The sequence below is a fragment of the Diceros bicornis genome, unplaced genomic scaffold, assembly GCF_020826845.1.
Source record: "Diceros bicornis minor isolate mBicDic1 unplaced genomic scaffold, mDicBic1.mat.cur scaffold_111_ctg1, whole genome shotgun sequence".
NCBI classification, from domain to species: domain Eukaryota; kingdom Metazoa; phylum Chordata; class Mammalia; order Perissodactyla; family Rhinocerotidae; genus Diceros; species Diceros bicornis.
Window position 1 is genome coordinate 877,738 of NW_026691037.1, and position 17,935 is coordinate 895,672.

A 17,935-nucleotide genomic window follows, 5' to 3' on the forward strand; every position below is an offset into this window, starting at 1 on the left:
ATTTGGCAGTATCTGCATACCTCTTGTTTCTACAACTCTCATTTTAGGAATTTGGACGTGTTTTACAGCAATCTTCATTTCAGCATTGTCTGAAATAGTGAAACACTGGGAACAACCCAGATATCCATCAGTAGGAAACAGTTTAAATAAATTGTTATAGCCATACAGTAAAATGCTGTGCAACCATTACAAGAAACAAGATGAAGTCTATATACTGACAGTTATAAATGTCCAAGATAAATTAAGTGAAAAAAGTGAGTTGCAAATGTATTGTTCCATTTTTTATAAAAGAACAATAATAATACTGTACATCTATATGTGCAATACATGTGTGGAAAAATATCTGAAAAATATACATAAATGGAATCAGTTATTTTCCCTAGGAGATTTCTACTTTATAAGTTATATTTTTCAGTTTTAGTTGAGATTATTTTTTAAACTATTTGCCTGATTTCAGTGGCAGTCATGCATCACTTAACGACAGAGATACGTTCTGAGAAACGTATCATTAGGCAGTTTGGTCATTGTGCAAACATAGAGTGTACTCACACAAACCTGGATGGTATAGCCTACTACACATCTAGGCTGTATGGTACTAATCTTATGGGACCACTGTCCTAAATGAGATCTGTCATTGACCAAAATGTCATTATGCGGCACATGACTGTATCGTATATTTCAGGTGAATTTCCTATTCTTTATCTTCTCTTTCTTTTGATCGAGAAGTGAATTCACTCTGCCTAGAACTTTACCTTCATTTTTATCCCTTAAAATTGCTCTTTTCAAAGATTTAGAAGTATTCGAATCAATTATAAGAACTTTGAATTGTACCGTGATTTGTTTGATCTCTGATCTAATATTTTCAACTCCAGCCTCTTGACTACATATGAGGATACAGAAATGGGTCTTCCATGTGAGTTGTCTCTAAATGAAAAGGAATATGATTCTCCATATCCATCCAGGGTATTAAAAGTACTCTGTTGTCACAGACTCAGGCATTTCTCTGAGGCTAACTGAGAAGTGTAGGTTATAACTCTTCCAAAGTACATTCTTTGTAGTAAACGTTCTATTCAGGAGAGCCTCTTTGTGATAGTCATCCTTGCAGAGGTTTAAACAAAGCCTTAGATTAAAAGTTAACAGTTTCTCAGTATTTTACAATGCTGTGTTTTTCAGCCCCTTGTAGTTTTTCCTTTACTACTTATTCAGCATTTTAGGCTGATTTATGTTCCCTCAAAAATCCAGTGTAATTTTCTTTCTTGAATTCAAATCTGACCTGAAGCTTCCTTCTCTTCGAATGAAGTATGTTTAGTTTCTTCTAAAAATAGTTTTCTTCCCTTTTTTGTATCTGCTACTCTATATGTTCAGTGCCTTCCATGAGAAATAATAAACTCTTTTCCTTAAACTGTGTTCACCCAAAATAAAAATGCCAGGACAGCAACATGTGACTTTATTTAACGAAAGCAAAAACCTCCTGATGAAGAAATTTGCCATGAAACTTTAATTATTCACTGTCCTGAAACTTATCCTGGAAGTAATTGTGGCATTATGTTCCCATTGTGAGTATTAACAGTGTCCCTGCCCAACTCATTATGTGTATTTCCTCTTATGCAGGAAGGTCAGCTCTAAACACTGGAACCTTTTTGGTTGGGGAAGAGTCTAATTTTTTTTAATAAGGAGTAATGTATTTAAGACATTTACTTCTGGTAAGGCTAGGGACTAGATCTTATCTTCCTGTCTGTATCAGGGTCTGGCTCACAGCAGTTGCTCAATAAAATTTGCCAGATTGTTTAATACATAGGTTGTAAGCAGGTTCAGGTAGCTTGCCTTGAGCTAGTGATAGGGAATTTAGGAAAAACAAAAGACAGCATGTCTTGTACTCATTAGAGAAAGAAATAAAGGACTTTTAATTTTGATGAATGCACTTGATTTGTACAAGTCATGACCTTCAGGAAATGATCGAGTTAAACAGGGCCTTCTTTATATGAAAATCCAGTCATACATGAAGAAGATAAAAGGATGTGGCACTTTTTTCCATTCGTTTATTAATGGAATAGTGCAGATAATCATATCAGAGTATGCAAGTTGTCTTATAAATGGAACCTCTCTGAGCAGCATTCCCAGTAAGGATCTCAGGGGGTACACATATGAACAACCACGAACACATGGTTATTACACTCAGAAGTTTACTCTGGGAGACTATTTCCTCCTCCTTTTCCTCCATCAGCATAACCACAATTATTATTTATTGAACACCTATTATATGCTAGGCAATGTGCTGAAAATGCTTCACATATATTATCTCATTTACTCTGTACAACAGCTTTGAGGTAGGCACTAGGACTCTCATTTTAAAGTAAACAAACTGAGATTCAGAGAGCTCAGATGGCCTGTCTTAGTCAAACCAGTAAATGAAAGAACTGGGGTTTATACCAGGTCTGCCTGACTTTGGAGTACTTTGTATGTACTTTGTACGTGTCCGTTCACTTGTGTATACTGCTGCTGTTTTCTCAGGTAAACAGGCCTTACTGTTTATTTCTAAAACTTTATGACCTTTGTGGTGCCTTCTACATGATGTCAACTTATAACCTGTTTTGTATTCAAGTATTCGTGTAGCACCTATGATGTGCATTGGCTCCCGGTGTTTTTTTGTCTTGTGTTTGTCAGTCCTCCAGTCTAGGATCAGCATTGTACGGTGCAAGGCACACTGGGGAGCCTGAGTAGTTACAAGTTAACAAACAAAGGGAAATGAGATTTTGCCCCTTTTATTCATCATGAGACCACGGAAATGGGGATAATTTGGACCTGATTCTAAGTTGGCCCCTTGCACACTGCAAGATATATATTAAGATACTATGAAAATTCAGTGAAGTTAAGTAACTTGCCCAAGGTCACAAGACTGAGAACCAGGATTTAGACCCAGGGTGAATGACTCCAGAGTTCATGCTGCCCCACCCCCTCTTTCAGCTCCCTTCTGTCAAATAGGGAGGCTTTCCCTGCTCTGGCCTCCTCGTTGGGTCATGGGGATTCTGGGTAAGGAATGTGAAGATGTTTTCCAAAGGATAATGCTTCAGCAGTATTGCTGTGACATTCGATAGTTTGAGCTCCTGTCTTGTGGCTTTTGGAGAACGAGTACCTCTGGGGATTTCTTTTCCACACCACAAATCCCAAGAAGGAGGAACCTCCCCCCGTTCCAGCAAACACACACGCAGTCACTCTTGTCTTCCAGTCCTAGGCTTGCAAAGACCCTCTGCTCCCACAAGAGACGTTCATCCTGGAGGCATCTCTTTCCGCTGTGGTTGTGTCTCATTTAGGGCCCAGTGGAATGATCCCCAAGCATTTCATACAGAAACCTTAATTCAAAACCCTTTTGGATTCTCTGACGTGGTCTTTCCCCTCCATCGCCTGGTGGGACCTCATAAGATGCATGTCCTTACACCTGTGCCCACAGCGCTCCTCCACCACGCTAACAAAGAGGTGTTGGAACCCTGTTTCTACTCTACAGATGTTGGACAGTTTCAGAGAAATGCCGTTATCCTGCCCGTGGGGCTTATGATAGTGTCCCTCTGAAAAGGAGAAAGATATTTTTGTATCTTTTTAATGTATTTTTATTGCATTTCATCCTTAATAAATTTTACTCAGACCTCAGCTCCTTAAGTGAATGGCTTCCTTGCATGTTAGTCTACTGCCAGCAGCAAACACATACTCAGTATGTTTCTTTATAAAATTTACCTTGAATTAGTCCCTGGAAGGTTTTAGTTTGCTTAAAATTGATGAGCAGATTATTCATTTATAGAGTCCTTGAATGTCAAATTTCTTATACATTGTTAAACTTGTTGCTCTAGAAAGTTACCCCTTTGTGTATTGTAGTGATTGTAGCATGATTTTAAAAGAAAGGAGGGAGGAGATTTATAGAAAACATTCTTTTTTTACTTCCTTATAGGTTAAAGCATTTTAGACTTATTTATATCTGACTTTTTACTGTTGTTTCCCTCTTTTAAATGTTGATTATGAGTAAAGAGATTGATACCTCAGTCAGCTTTTAACACTATGTTCCTCCTGAAATGCCAACATTCACTAGGCTGAATGGACATAAGAAGTAAGAACTTTTGTCTTAGTTGTGGTACATCTTGCCCAGAATTCCCTTGCACTATGTATACTTTTATCTCTGTTTTAACCTCTCTCTCTGAGGTTTTTGGATTTTTAAAATTTATTTATTTACATCACCCACTGCCTCAGTTGCTTTAAACCAATACGACCACGTGTCTTTTCGATTTTTCAAAGGTTAATCCTGCCAATGCAATTTCTTCAACATTCCTGTTATCAGGCACTCCAGCGAGTGAAATTGACCTGCTCACAGGAATGGAATTCTAGTCTGATAATGATGTGATTTTCCGTCTCATTATTGATTTGTGCTCCAGCTCGCATGTTGAAATAGATCAAGTTCCTGACAGGCCCATTGCTGTAAAGACCGCCAATCAACTGTTTTCTGCACTGGGTCTGTCAGTCAGGCCTTAGTGGGAGATAACCCCTGAGGGTATATGTTATCAAGCCTTTTTCATCTCTGCTTTCCATACTTCCAGGACATCCTCTGTTAGGAATTATGATCCAGCCGTGTCTTGTCTTCTAATACCCACAACTTCATCTGTGGATCACACATCCAATGCTTAGAGAAGGCCTGTGTTACAGGTACTATGACTATAACATTGCTTGTGCAGTAAAGGAAAGAGGAGATCACTGCAGCCCTGAGTTCATGAGCGTGGTTTGATACTCATTCAAAGGTCTTTGCTTTTGACATTTGATGTGAGGTAAGGAAGTGAGGTGATGGGGCTCTCATACCTCTATTCTGTTGTGATTAGATCAGGGGTAGAGTGGGGGACTCGTTCTCTGGTTACCAAACAGGAAGCTCAGTTTGCCTTATCAAATTGTCTCCCTCTCTGTATTAATATGAATCAAGCAAGAAAGTCCCTTCTTGCAGCTTTCACATCCCCTATTATATGGCTTAGTAAAATGCTTCCACAGAGAGTTATTCATTCACTTGTTTAACAGCAAACTTGGCAAATACTTCTTGGTACCTTGAAATAGCCTCAAAATGATTATTAAAAAAATTGTGTCTTGCTTGGATCAGTTATTCTTTATGGCATTTTTTCAGAAAATGACAGCCGTTCTGGTTTATGAATGATGTCAGATTTCGGTCTACTTTATTTTATATTTGACTGCTTGATTAGGGCATGTTGGAAAGAAAAATGCCAGTACCTACACAATATGCTTCCTAACCTCATAAGGATAAGCTTATTCCCAGGACTGCGTAGGAATGCTAGTACCCCTCTTCAGACTCTTTGAGCAGCGCTGAGGACTTCATCGTCCTCAAGTCAAACCATGATACATACAATGGTTGATCTGGTCATTCCTGTGTATCTGCCACTTTCTCATTTGCTTATTGGCAAGTCGAGCACATCCCTGGTTCTTTAGACAGACTGAATTTATAAGGCTCTGGTCCAAGGATAACCTTCATTCTTTTGACCTTCCACATTTGCTTGCTTTCTGTCTTTCCCCATTTTGCACTAAGGGCTTTTCCATTGGAATTGTCAAACCAGGTTTGGTGACTTTGTCGTTGGGAATGAGAGTAAGAAGTCAGATTTTCCCATGCAAAGGAATTAATGCCCTTTTGTATTAGTAGTTCTAAAAACGGATAAAATGTCTTTGACTTTCTTAACTGTGGTAATACTCTTCGTAACTTACTTTCTCTAAGTCTCTACGACTGCTGTATAGTATAGTATAGTTTATGTCTAAGGCTATTTTGCTGTTTTTATTTCAGTTTTTTGAAGAATTCCAAGCTAAAAAGATTAGTTTGGCAATACTTTTGAATGAATAAATGTATTTTAATAATCTGATAAGTTATATTCATTTGTGCTTGAATGAATGAAAAACAGTTATATTTCTTGGGTTGCTGTTGAGTACAGTGTTTTCTATAATTTGCTCAAAGAATTGCTGAGATTTTATAGACAGAAGGAAGAAGCCTGAGGGGAAATTTTTAAATCTCCCACTATCTTTCTTTATGATACTAAAGATTTTAAAAGCTAAATGTAATACACGATGCTTAGTTTTAATAACTCAGGTTTGGGAGGACTTTAAAAAGTAAGCATTTTAAAAATGAGAAAGTGACTTATTTTAGAAGAAGATGCCTCCTGAAGTCAAACAGATGTGGCACTTGATTAATTAACTCCAAGACTTGAGTTAAAAAATTGTATTACCTTCCTCCACCCTGAGTCTGAGAAGTCAAATAAAGGGAGTTTGCTAACATTTTAATGACTCTATGATTTCAAAAGCCTTTTAACATAGTCTTATTTGTTCCTCAAAATAATTCCATAAAATGAGCTGAACAAGTAATAGTAACATTCCCATTTGAAAAATAACTTGCCAATGGGGCATAGTTGGTAAGTGACTGAATTGGTATTCAAGTCTTTTATTGTTTTTGCTTTTCATTATGAAAATTTTTAAATGTGTAATAATATAATAATTTGGTAAATTCTCATATGCCCATTATGTAAATGGGTATAAGCAGTGGTTAGTAATTTACATTTGCCATATTTGCTTCATTGTTTTTTGCTGTAGATTATAAAGCAAATTCCAGACATTATGACTTTTACCCCTCAATATTTTAGTAAGTATATATCTCTAAAAAGGGACTTTTTCTTAATAATCACAATACCATTATTACACCCAAGAAAATTAGCAATAATTCCTTAATAACACCTGATACTCAATTCTTATTCAGATTTCTCTGGTTGTCCCAAAATGATTTTTTTAAAAAAATCAGGATCCCAAACAAGGCCCACACATGGTGTTAGTTGTTATGTCTCTTAAGTCACTTTTAATCTAGAACATTACTCCCTACCCCCTCTTTTCTTTTCATGCCATTGGCTTATTGAGGAGACCGAAAGGCAATTCTTTAGATTTTAATTTGATATTCCTTCTATTATACTAAGCTGCCTTGAATATTAATTTTAAATGTTAAAGAAAGAAAATAATAAATAGACGACAACTCTGTCTAACCTGTAAAATTAAAAATAGAATTTTTTTATTTAAAGAGAGATCCGTGGAGCAGTTTATTATAATTGAAATGTTTCTTTAACAGCTAATTTCATAAGCAACTTTAACATCAAAGCATCCAAGGTAACTGTATCCTGGTGATTTTTATGCTTGTGTATAACATCCTGACTAAATATAGTTAATAATAATGTGGATGAACAATTAAGAAATTCTAGTCTTTGGCAATAACATAGGTTTAGTCTAGTTTTTCTTTTTCAACTGATTAGAGAAACGCAAATTGTAAATCTTAATTTTGTCATGTGTTCTGTTGTTACACGTCATCAGGAAGCTCACAAACGTTTATTTTGGTGTTTGCAAGTACTTTGTCATCTTAATGTTCTTGCCAATGAGCAACTATTAAATATTTAGTATGTACTATCAATGGTAATAGTAACGATAATACATTTTAAAGATTATGTTCCATTCTTGTGTCTCTCTCATGCCTCTGTAATCTATCTCAGTGTTCTTCAACACATAATCGGCAGGCAGGGGTGTCTGGTTGATATCACCTCTGGCTCAACTGGGAAGGCTTAACATTTTTCTTACCTTCTTTTCCACTGAGAGACATTCAAGTCATCCCATGAGATGCATCACTGTTGTTCTGCAAACTAGCCTTGGCAGAAAGAAGGACTTTAATCTTTTGATTATATCCACCTACCTTTTTAATCTCTGTACCTGCAGTAGCCTTGTGCGTTGTCATTCAAATAAGTGTATCAAGAGGAAGATAGTGATATATTTGAGTGCAGTAAGTTAGCCACTTTAAATCTTAGTTGCTGTTAACTAGACTTTTCTACCAGTGGGCTGGCTACACAGCCCCTGTTTGAGAGACAAAGCAGCATGGATGAATGAAGGCACATTCTTTCCAGATGCTGAGCTACACTGTCTCTGTTTGTTGTTCAGTGTTCACCCAAGGCTTTAAGGATAACGCATTGGAATCGGCTGTGTACAACTAATTCCCTAGCTTTCCCTAATGGTGTGCAGAGTTCTGGTTCCCTAAGGCACAGTATTATTTTCAGGGTTTTCTTTGGTTTCATAACTAGTTTATCTAAGTCTTTCTTCAGAATAGAGTAAATGAAAGAAATGAGATGAAACTGTAAAAATACTTATTGAAAGCTTCTCAAATTAAAAAATAAAATTACTTGCACATAAAGTAATTAATATTTTAGAAATTTCTAGGCATATAACTATACCACCTTGGAAAATACCAGGCACACAAATAGTGTTCCATAAATGCTTGCCTAAATAATTATATTAAAGCTTTTTCTGTAATAAAAAATTATTTTATGAACAGCAATTAAATATCTATTAAAGAATAGATTCTTTAAGAATAGGTACGTGAACGGCATTTAAATATCCGTAAAGAAGATTCTTCTGAAATCTGTTGGTTGAAGTGTGTTCCCTAGCATACTAGTATAATTCAGTTATAGCTAACTGTGCCCCTGTATTTCCAAGGCAGATACTTCTCCTCTAGCCCCTCCAATCGCAAGGGAACGACTGCAAAGTAAAAGAAAGACGTGAAAATGTCTTATCCTTCCTGGGAAAGGAACATTGATATAATAGCATATCTCAGCCTATTTCTTAAAATGATTTGTTTTTATCCTGTTTGCTTTTCACATATTCTAGTATTAAGAAAATAATGGTGTGGCGGCTATTTGTGTGCAGTATACTATCATATCGAATTGGTAGAATCTCATTTGATAAGAACTTGATTATTAACCTATTTTCATGTTTACTACCTAACCACATATGCAAGAGCAGGCCTCATTTTTAAGAGTCTAATCGTGTCACATAACCTTGATGGAAATAATTATATCAATGGTTCAGGAAATTCAAATGGCCTTTTCTTCATTCCCCTTTGGATGGGTCAGTGCTGTTAAGGGCGTTGCTGGGAGAAGCACAAGGTGATTTTATTTCAAGAGTTGTTGATTCATGCTTCCCCTGTTTTGTTTCAGGTGGATCATCCATGCTATGGAATATGAACTACAGATCCGTGGCAGAAACAAGCCAGCCACAGACTTATATCAGCTGTCACCTAGTGAAGTTAAACAGCTTCTGTTGGATATTCTCCAGCCTCAACAGAATGGAAGGTAATGAGGGCCTTTGTTACCTGTAGGACGCTCTGGATTTATTGTAACATCATAACTCATATATATATATATATGAAATTAATAAGATATTAATAAGAAATAAAATACAGCAGAGTATCAGAGTTCACTCTACTAGATGGACAGTGTGCACAGAGATACTAATTAAAATACCTGTCTTCAGTTGTGATTTTGTGTTGATTTGAATTTTATACTTTTTTCAGTTATAGTTTACAAACATTTCTTGATGTAGCACTTCATACCACTTTGTTTAGTTCTCTTTCTGAACCTTTGTAGCACTCACCATCTCCTCCTAACATTTTGGCATAAAAGTTTGGGTTTAGTAACATTATTTAAATATGTTGCCTGTTACTCTGTCTCCCTAAATAGACTGTCAGCTTTTTCAGGGCGAAACCCTTTTGTAGACTTAACTATCGCTAACCTTAGAATGAGAACAAGGCAAATACTTGTGGATTGTCTTGAACTGAAGAATATTTTTTATTACAGAAAAAGCTTTAATATAATTATGTAGGCAAGCATTTATTGAGCACTATTTGTGTGCCTAATATTTTCCAAGGTAGTATAGTTATGTGCTTAGAAATGCCTAGAAAAGAAGTCTTCTACAAAAGTAGATTTGAGCAAATGGAAATTCATCCTTGTTTTTACATAGGAGAACTCAATTTTTTATTATAAAGATGTCAGTTATAAATGTAATGCAATTCGATTAAAATTCCAACAAGCTGTTTTATGGAGTTAGACAAGTTAATACTAGACTTGGTATGCAAAAACAAACATGCAGGAATAACCAGAAAAACATAAAAAAAGGACTTGCCCCAACAGACAGTACAACATACTATAAAGCCTCTATAGTTAAAACATTGTGGAACTGGTACATGAACAGATGGATAGACCAGTTGAATGGAGTAGAAAGTCCAGAAACAGATCCCAAGCACATATAGAAATCTAATGTATGATAAAGATGACATCTCAAATCACTGGAATTTTTAAATGACTAGTGATGGGACAGCTGGATAGCCATTTGGAAAAAGGTAAGATCAAATCCATACTTTATACCATATACAAAAATAAACTCCAAAGAGATTAGCAATCTAAATGTAAAAAATGAAACTGTAATAGCTCTAAAAGAAAACATGGGTAAATTCCTCTTCAACCTTGCTTTGGGAAAGGCTTTCTGACTATGACTCAAACCCAGGGGCAATAAAAGATTAATAAGACTACATAAAAATTAAAAACATTTTGCATTGCAAAAAGTAGACAATATCAAAAGGCAACTGGGAAACTGGAACGAAATGCTACAAAGAGCTAATATCCAAGAATTCTTAAAAACTGAGAGACAAAGAACCAAAAACCCAAGAGATAAATGGGGAAAAAAGATGAGTAATCAATTCATTTAAAACAAAAAAAAGGACCTTAAATATTTGAAAAAATGTTCAAACTAACTCATAATTAGAGAAATGTAAATTGAAACATGTTGAGATACCTTTCTTATCTGTCAGACTGGCAAAAGTTAAACAGTATGACAAACGTTTGCTGAGCTGTGAGGAAACTGACGTTCTTACATAAGCTGATGGGTATAACCCGTCTGGATGGGAATTTGGCAGCATCTAAAAAAAATCTACTTGTGCATTTACACTTTGACTCAGCAATCCTACTTTTAGGAATATGCCCTGGAGATGTGCCTCCAACAATATGAAAATATATACACACAAGGTTATTCATTGCATCATTGTTTATAATTGCACATTTTGGAATGCCCATAACCTAAATCTCCATACATAGGAGATTATTTGATTAAACTGTGGTACATCCACATGATGGAGTACTGTGCAGCTGTTAAAAAAGAATGAGCGTGGTCTCTATGAACTGATATAGAGTAATTTCTAGGCTGTTTTGTTAAATGAAGACAGCAAAGTACAAAAAAACATCTATAGTGTACTACTCTTCATGTAAGAAAGAAAGGGATATCTGCTCATTTGTGCCAAAGAACTGTAGGAAGGATAAATCAGAAACTAATAAGATTGGTTACCTTCAGGGGGTGGGTGAGAACAGGGTGAAAAGAATGGAGAAATAGGTACAGGGCAATAAGATTGAGCAGGAGAGCATACAGTATACTATCGCTGAGTATAGCTTTTAGTATAGCTCTGACTGCTAAACTATGGTAATGTTTTATATACCAAAAAACATAAATAATTAATTAAAATTAATCCAGATGTGGAAGGAAACCAAAGTAGAATACAAACAGTAACAAATGGACCTAACCGTATTGCAAATGAGTAGTATTCTCACACTGAAGGGGATGGGGAAGAAAAGAATTAACCAGAATACCTTTGGAAGACATCAACTGGATACTGTAATGCTAAAGAAAAAAAGAAGTACACACAAATACTCTACTCTAGTTAACAATTTTTTTCACAGAGGTAGGTATTAGCAATTCTGAAATTGCTTTATATATATATATATATTTACACTAAGATTGAATAAATAAGTAAATACATTGTGGGTAATGAGAGACAGATTTCTCCTTGTCGGAGAATGTATTTATAAATAAGGAAAAGGGAAAGGCTAGACTATTGTGTGGTGTTGGATTGGAATTGGAAATATCCGTGTGGATTCATGGTTTTTACATGGAAAGATACATAAATAAATGTGGATGTCTATGTATATATGAGTGTACATCCATATCTTGCCTAGCTCTATCCACTGAGAGGACCTAGAAGCAATGAAACCTCAACAGCAATGAGCAAACCTAGTGCCCAGATATTGATTTCTAAATAGCATTCTCTAATAAAAGGAACCAGCATTCCTTGGAAAAATGGTTGATTCCAGAGCTGGGGCAGGAAAAATACAAGATGAGCCTGGAGTATCTTATGGTACCAGAAAGTAAGAAAGTGCTGCAAAAAACTACAGAGTTGTGTTAGAAAGATACTGGAGACAACTTGAAGGAGGCTCAATGGTCAAAGCTGGGACAATTTGAGCAGAAAACTAAATAATGATAATATTGGATTATAACCCATAGAATGAATATCCATGAGTCCATGCTGATATAAATGGATAAATGGGAGAGAAGGGACTCTCCTTACAGTAGAATTTTAATTAAGTGTAAATGCAATGGTGATAATAAAAAATCTCCATTAGACAAATACAACAGTAATAATCGTTGCAGGCAAAAAGCGTCAATGGATGCTAAATTTAGTGGGTGGAAGTATGATGAGAAATGAAAAATTTGCACAATTTCCAAGTATTTCCACTCAAGATACTTTCTGGTTGCAAAAGGAAAAATAGCAAAAAAAAAAAAAAAAAAGATTGAGGAACTGTCACAGATTAGAGGAGCCTAAGGAGACATGGAAACTAACTTCAGTGCAGGGTACTAGCTTGGATTCGGGACCAAAACTAGGACATTAGTGGTAAAATTGGAAAAATCTGACTAAGGTCCATAGATTAATATTGTGTCAACGTTCATTTCCTGGTTTCAGTAGTTACTATTGGTTCTGTAAGATGACAAAAGCAGAGGAAGCTGAGTAAAGAGTATGCAGGAACTTTATGAGGTATTTTTTTGACATTTCTGTAAGTCTAAAATTTTTCAAAATAAAAAGCCAAAAAATAAAAATAAAAGAGAGGTCTTCTAAAATAATTCTCTACCTCCATTATGAGTATTCACACATTTCTATTTTTTATGTTGTTCTAAGCAAACATCTCCCTTTTATAGGATTAACCATGACTTCATAGAACTCTGAAAACATCTTTTGAAGGGAATAGGAAAAAAGATCAAATGCAGAGTGTAGGGTATTTGGTTTGCACACCCATTATTCAAAGTAAAACATCACCAAGGAACCCGTACACCTTTGGACTTCTTCTCTTTAGCATAGCACTGAACCCAGCCACGAGAGTCTGGGTCTACCAAAGAAACTGTACATCCAGAAAAGATGCTGCTCTCTCTTATGTAGTGTTAAAACGTCATTGGTCCTCTTTCACAAGAACAAAAATGTCTTTTTCTGAGGTATGTGCCTATTCTATACCCATTTTTTTTAGAGTTTTTATCATAAATGGATGTTGGATCTTGTCAGATACTTTCTCTGCATCTGTTGAGATGATCATATGATTTTTATTCTTCATTTTGTTAATGTGGTGTATCATGTTGATTGATTTGCAGATGTCGAACCATCCCTCCATCGCTGGAATAAATCCCACTTGATCATTGTGTATGATCCTTTTAATGTATTGTTGTATTCAGTTTGCTAATATTTTGTTGAGGATTTTTGCGTCTATGTTCATCAGCGATATTGGCCTGTAATTTTCTTTTTTTGTATTGTCCTTGTCTGATTTTGGAATCAAGGTAATGTAGGCCTCATAAAATGAGTTACGTAGTGTCCCCTCCTCTTCAATTTTTGGAAGAGTTTGAAAAATAGGTATTTAATCTTCTTTGAATGTTTGCTAGAATTCACCAGAGAAGCCATCTCGTCCTGGACTTTTGTTTTTGGGGTAGGTTTTTGATTACTGTTTCAATCTCTTTACTAGTGATCAGTCTATTCAGATTCTCTATTTCTTCTTGATTCAGTTTTGGAAGGTTGTATGATTCTAAGAATTTATCCATTTCTTCTAGGTTTTCCAATTTGTTGGCTTATAGCTTTTCAGAGTAATCTCTTATAATCCTTTGTATTTCTGTCTTATTCGTTGTAATTTCTTCTCTTTCATTTCTAATTTTATTTATTTGAGCATTCTCTCTTTTTGTCTTAGTGTGTCTAGCTAAAGAGTTGTTAATTTTTTTTCAAAGGGTTGTTTTTTTCAAAAGGTGGTTGGTTTTTTCAAAGGGTTTTTTCAAGGGTTGTTAATTTTTTACAAAGAGATAGCTCTTAGTTTCATTGATTTTTTTTCTGTTGTTTTTTAGTGTCTATTTCATTTATTTCCAATCTGATTTTTATTATTTCCTTTCTCCTACTGACTTTGAGCTTCATTTGTTCTTCTTTTTCTAGTTCCTTTAGGTATGATGTTAGGCTGTTGGAGATTTTTCTTGTTTCTTGAGATGGGCCTGTCTTACTGTAAACTTCTTTCTTTGTACCACTTTTGCTGCATCCCATAGATTTTGATATGTCTTATTCCACTTCTGAGTATTTATCTAAAGAATATGAAGACACTAATTTGAAAAGATATATGCAACCCTATGTTCATTGCAGCGCTATTTACAATAGCCGGGTGGAAACAACCTAAGTAGGAAATAGGAATTATTAATATATTAATTATAGGAAGTAACCTAAGGGACAATCAAATGGATAAAGAAAATGTGGTGTATATATGTATACAATGGAATACTATTCAGCCATAGAAAAAAGATGAAGTCTTGCCATTTGCAACAATATGGATAGACTTTGACACTATTATGCTGAGTGATATAAGTCAGAAGGAGAAAAATACTGTATGATCTCACTCATATGTGGAGTATAAAAAAAACAAACAAATGAACAAACAAAACAAAAACAAACACATAGATACAGAGGACAGGTTGTTGGTAGTTACCAGAAGGGAAGAGGAGTGGGAGGAGGGTAAAATAGCTAAAGGGGGTCAATTGTATGGTGATGGATGGAATCTAGACTTTTGGTAGTGGGCACACTGTAGTATATACAGAGGTTGAATTACAATGTTGTACACCCGAAACATATAATGTTACCTGGTTAAAAAAACAATGTTACCTCAATTTAAAAAAAGGAAAAAAATTTTCTTTTTTTGTTTACTGTATCCTGCATAGCTATTTTCATACCTAGAAATATTGTTGGTCACGACATGTCTACTTTGTGGTTGATGACACATTTCACTCTGCTGCCTGTTTTAATACCAAGTATAAAAAAAATGTGTATTTGTTCCTACCTTCAGCTTTTGGAAGAATATACTACTATGTCATTTGTGTGTTCTTTTCAAATTATGCAAATTCTACATCTTTAGCAGTTTGTGAATGAAGTAAGTACTATATCTTTAAGATTTAATACTTAATTGATAAAATAAGAGATCTAGAATTTTGGCTTATCACGTTCTGATTATTATGACTTGAAAGATTTTGTAGCTGATTTTTTAGCGTTGGTACTTTGACCATATTTAAATAGAAAACTAAATATAAGGTTTAAAATTAAAATATAAAGTTTAAAATGCAGTAGTCCCCCCTTATCCATAGTTTTGCTTTTTATGTTTTCAGTTACCATGTTCAACCGAGGTCCAAAAACATTAAATGGAAAATTCCAGAAATAAACAGTTCATAAATATCACAGGGCTCATATTCGAGTAATTCCTGTTTACCTTAATAATGGCCCCAAAGCTCAAGAGTAGTGATGCTGACAGTTTATTACAGTATGTTGTTGTAATTGTTCTATTTCATTATTAGTTATTGTTGTTAATCTCTTACTGTGCCTAATTTATAAATTAAACTTTACCATAAGTGTGTATGTCTAGGAAAAAACATAGTATGTACAGGGTTCAGTGCTATCTGGTTTCAGGCCTCCACTGGGGGGTCTTGGAACGTATCCTCCACAGATCAAAGGGGACTGCTGTAAGGTAATTTCATTAGATACGTAATGCTTTTTTGAGCATTCATTCACTTATCAAATGTTTATTAAGCACCTTTCTGGGAGAGGTGTAGAGGAGGATCAACCTATGTGATGATGTCCATGCCTTCACAGAGCTTACGTTTTATTGTATGGAAGAACCCCGTCAACTTACTTTGAAGTTGGCTGCTCCTGTGATTTTAGATGGAGCTGCTTTGTGTGTTAGAAAGGCATTTCATCACATAGTGAGCAGTCTTACAGGTTACTAGAGAAGAACGTTTTGCCTATTACAGTTTTTAAAACCTCGAGGATTTTTCCTTTCCTGCAAGCTCTGTTTTCGTTATGAAATATTTAGTAATTTCTGTAACACATGGTAGATATGCATCATTGATGAATTTTGGCTTTTATTGCTCACCCTGTTGGAACAATTAATCCATATTGAAAGCCCTGCTTTCTACCAGAACAAGCTTCTTTTTCAACTATGAGCCATGTTCTTTTGGTCTACAGATGTTGGATGAACAGGCATCAGATCGATGGGTCTTTGAATAGAACTCCCCCTGGGTTCTATGACCGAGTGTGGCAGATCCTGGAGCGCACACCCGATGGCATCATCGTAGCTGGGAAGCATTTGCCACAGGTACAGCCTTACCGTGTTTCCTTCAGTGAAAGGACTTCTAAAGGGACCTAAGGGAGGAGAGAATTCTTCCCCCTCCGCGTTGCAAATAACCTTTCTGCTTATTCCATTTTCTAAGAGTGTTTAAAGAAGGAGTGTCCAGATACCTGAAGGAGGAAATACTAGAAAATAAGAACGCTAATCAATTGGCTTGGAAATATTTTTTCCCAATCTCAGTTACTTTTATTTTCTAATTTTAATGTCCCTCTATACAAAGGCTTGCTTTACCAAATGGGTATTTTACTTAAAAGTTGTATTTGATCAAAAATTTTTTGGATTATTCCATTCAGATATTTCAAGGAAGCTCTCTGTTTAAAGGAACCACATGGCCAAACCTTTTTCCAAGCAAGCTGTCCTTCTTTTGTTTACTTATTAGTAAATTTGGGGTTTCTTATATTGGCGTTACCATGAATGGTAGTATTCCTTCACCGCCAAGTGCTAGTGGGCCAGTGCTGGGGACCTCACAGACAGTAAAATAGATATTCAAACGACGGAAATAAATCAGGCCTAAGAAGCAAGGTGACTTAGTGATGCTGTGGATAAGGATTCATACTACTTATGAATTGCACTGAATGTGAAAAATGCAGTAACTTTTTAGGTCATTAGACAATCACTTATTTTACTTGAAATGTAACTTCCCTTTCGTCCAACTGAATTAGTGCTCCCTCCTTCAGATGGTTTCCCAAGTTATATAAACTAACCTGCTTCTTTGATTTGATTATTTTATTTAATCCTGACATCTAAATCATTCTGCTTATACACAAACATGAATAATTAGGCCTTTTGGAAATGGAGTATTATATTTGTCTCTAGTGTTGAAACATCAACAAAATTATTTTTGCTGAAGGTCTTTATACAAACAAAGTATTCTTAAATACACACACCCATACTCATTTTGTTTATATGTACATGGAGTGTTTCTGGAAGGACCCACAAGAAATTGGGACAAGGAAGTGTGGTCTGGGGGGCAGGGTGAGCTTTTCATTGAAAACTCTTTTAACTTTTCAAATTTTGAACTTTGTGAATCTATTGTTTATTCAAAAAAAGGAATAAGAACTTTTTGAAAGTCTTCTTTATACTGCTCACAAACTGTGAGTGGGTTTCTTTGGTTTCCCGTGTAGGTGCTCCAGCCCTGTCCCAGAGGCTCTGTGACCATTGTCGGGGCAGCACTGTCTCCTGCCAGCGGAGAACGGGCCTCCGTGGTTCAAGTCCTGCTGCTTCTGCGTACAGTAGACTAGGGCAACCTTTTGTTAGCTTCTTTCCCAGCCCCCTGTAGGCCCTACCAGATTTTCATTTAATTGTCTGATTGCCTGGGCCGCTTCCATTTGGTATCCTCTCTTTGCTAACAACAACAATATGTGTTAAGTATTTTTATGGGCCAGGCGCTTTTCCAGGTGCTCCTTTAATCCTCACAACAATTTTGAGGTAGGGACTTTATTATTCCTGTTTGACAGATGAGGAAACTGAAGCACAGCTAGGTGATTTTCCCAAGGTCACACACCTAGGAGTAGCTGACCCCGAGCGTGCCCCCCCCGCCCCCG

At 35.8% G+C, this 17,935-nt stretch overlaps 1 protein-coding gene across 1 annotated transcript in view; it reads left to right on the forward strand.

Moving 5' to 3' along the window:
* The window catches only part of LOC131402483 (phosphorylase b kinase regulatory subunit beta-like), a 91,344-nt gene that overhangs the window by 71,904 nt on the left and 1,505 nt on the right, over positions 1-17,935 (forward strand). Inside the window, exons 13-14 of the mRNA XM_058537213.1 lie at positions 9,042-9,176; positions 16,229-16,358. Coding sequence (XP_058393196.1) covers positions 9,042-9,176; positions 16,229-16,358 — 265 coding nt within the window. The remainder of the gene's footprint in view (positions 1-9,041; positions 9,177-16,228; positions 16,359-17,935) is intronic.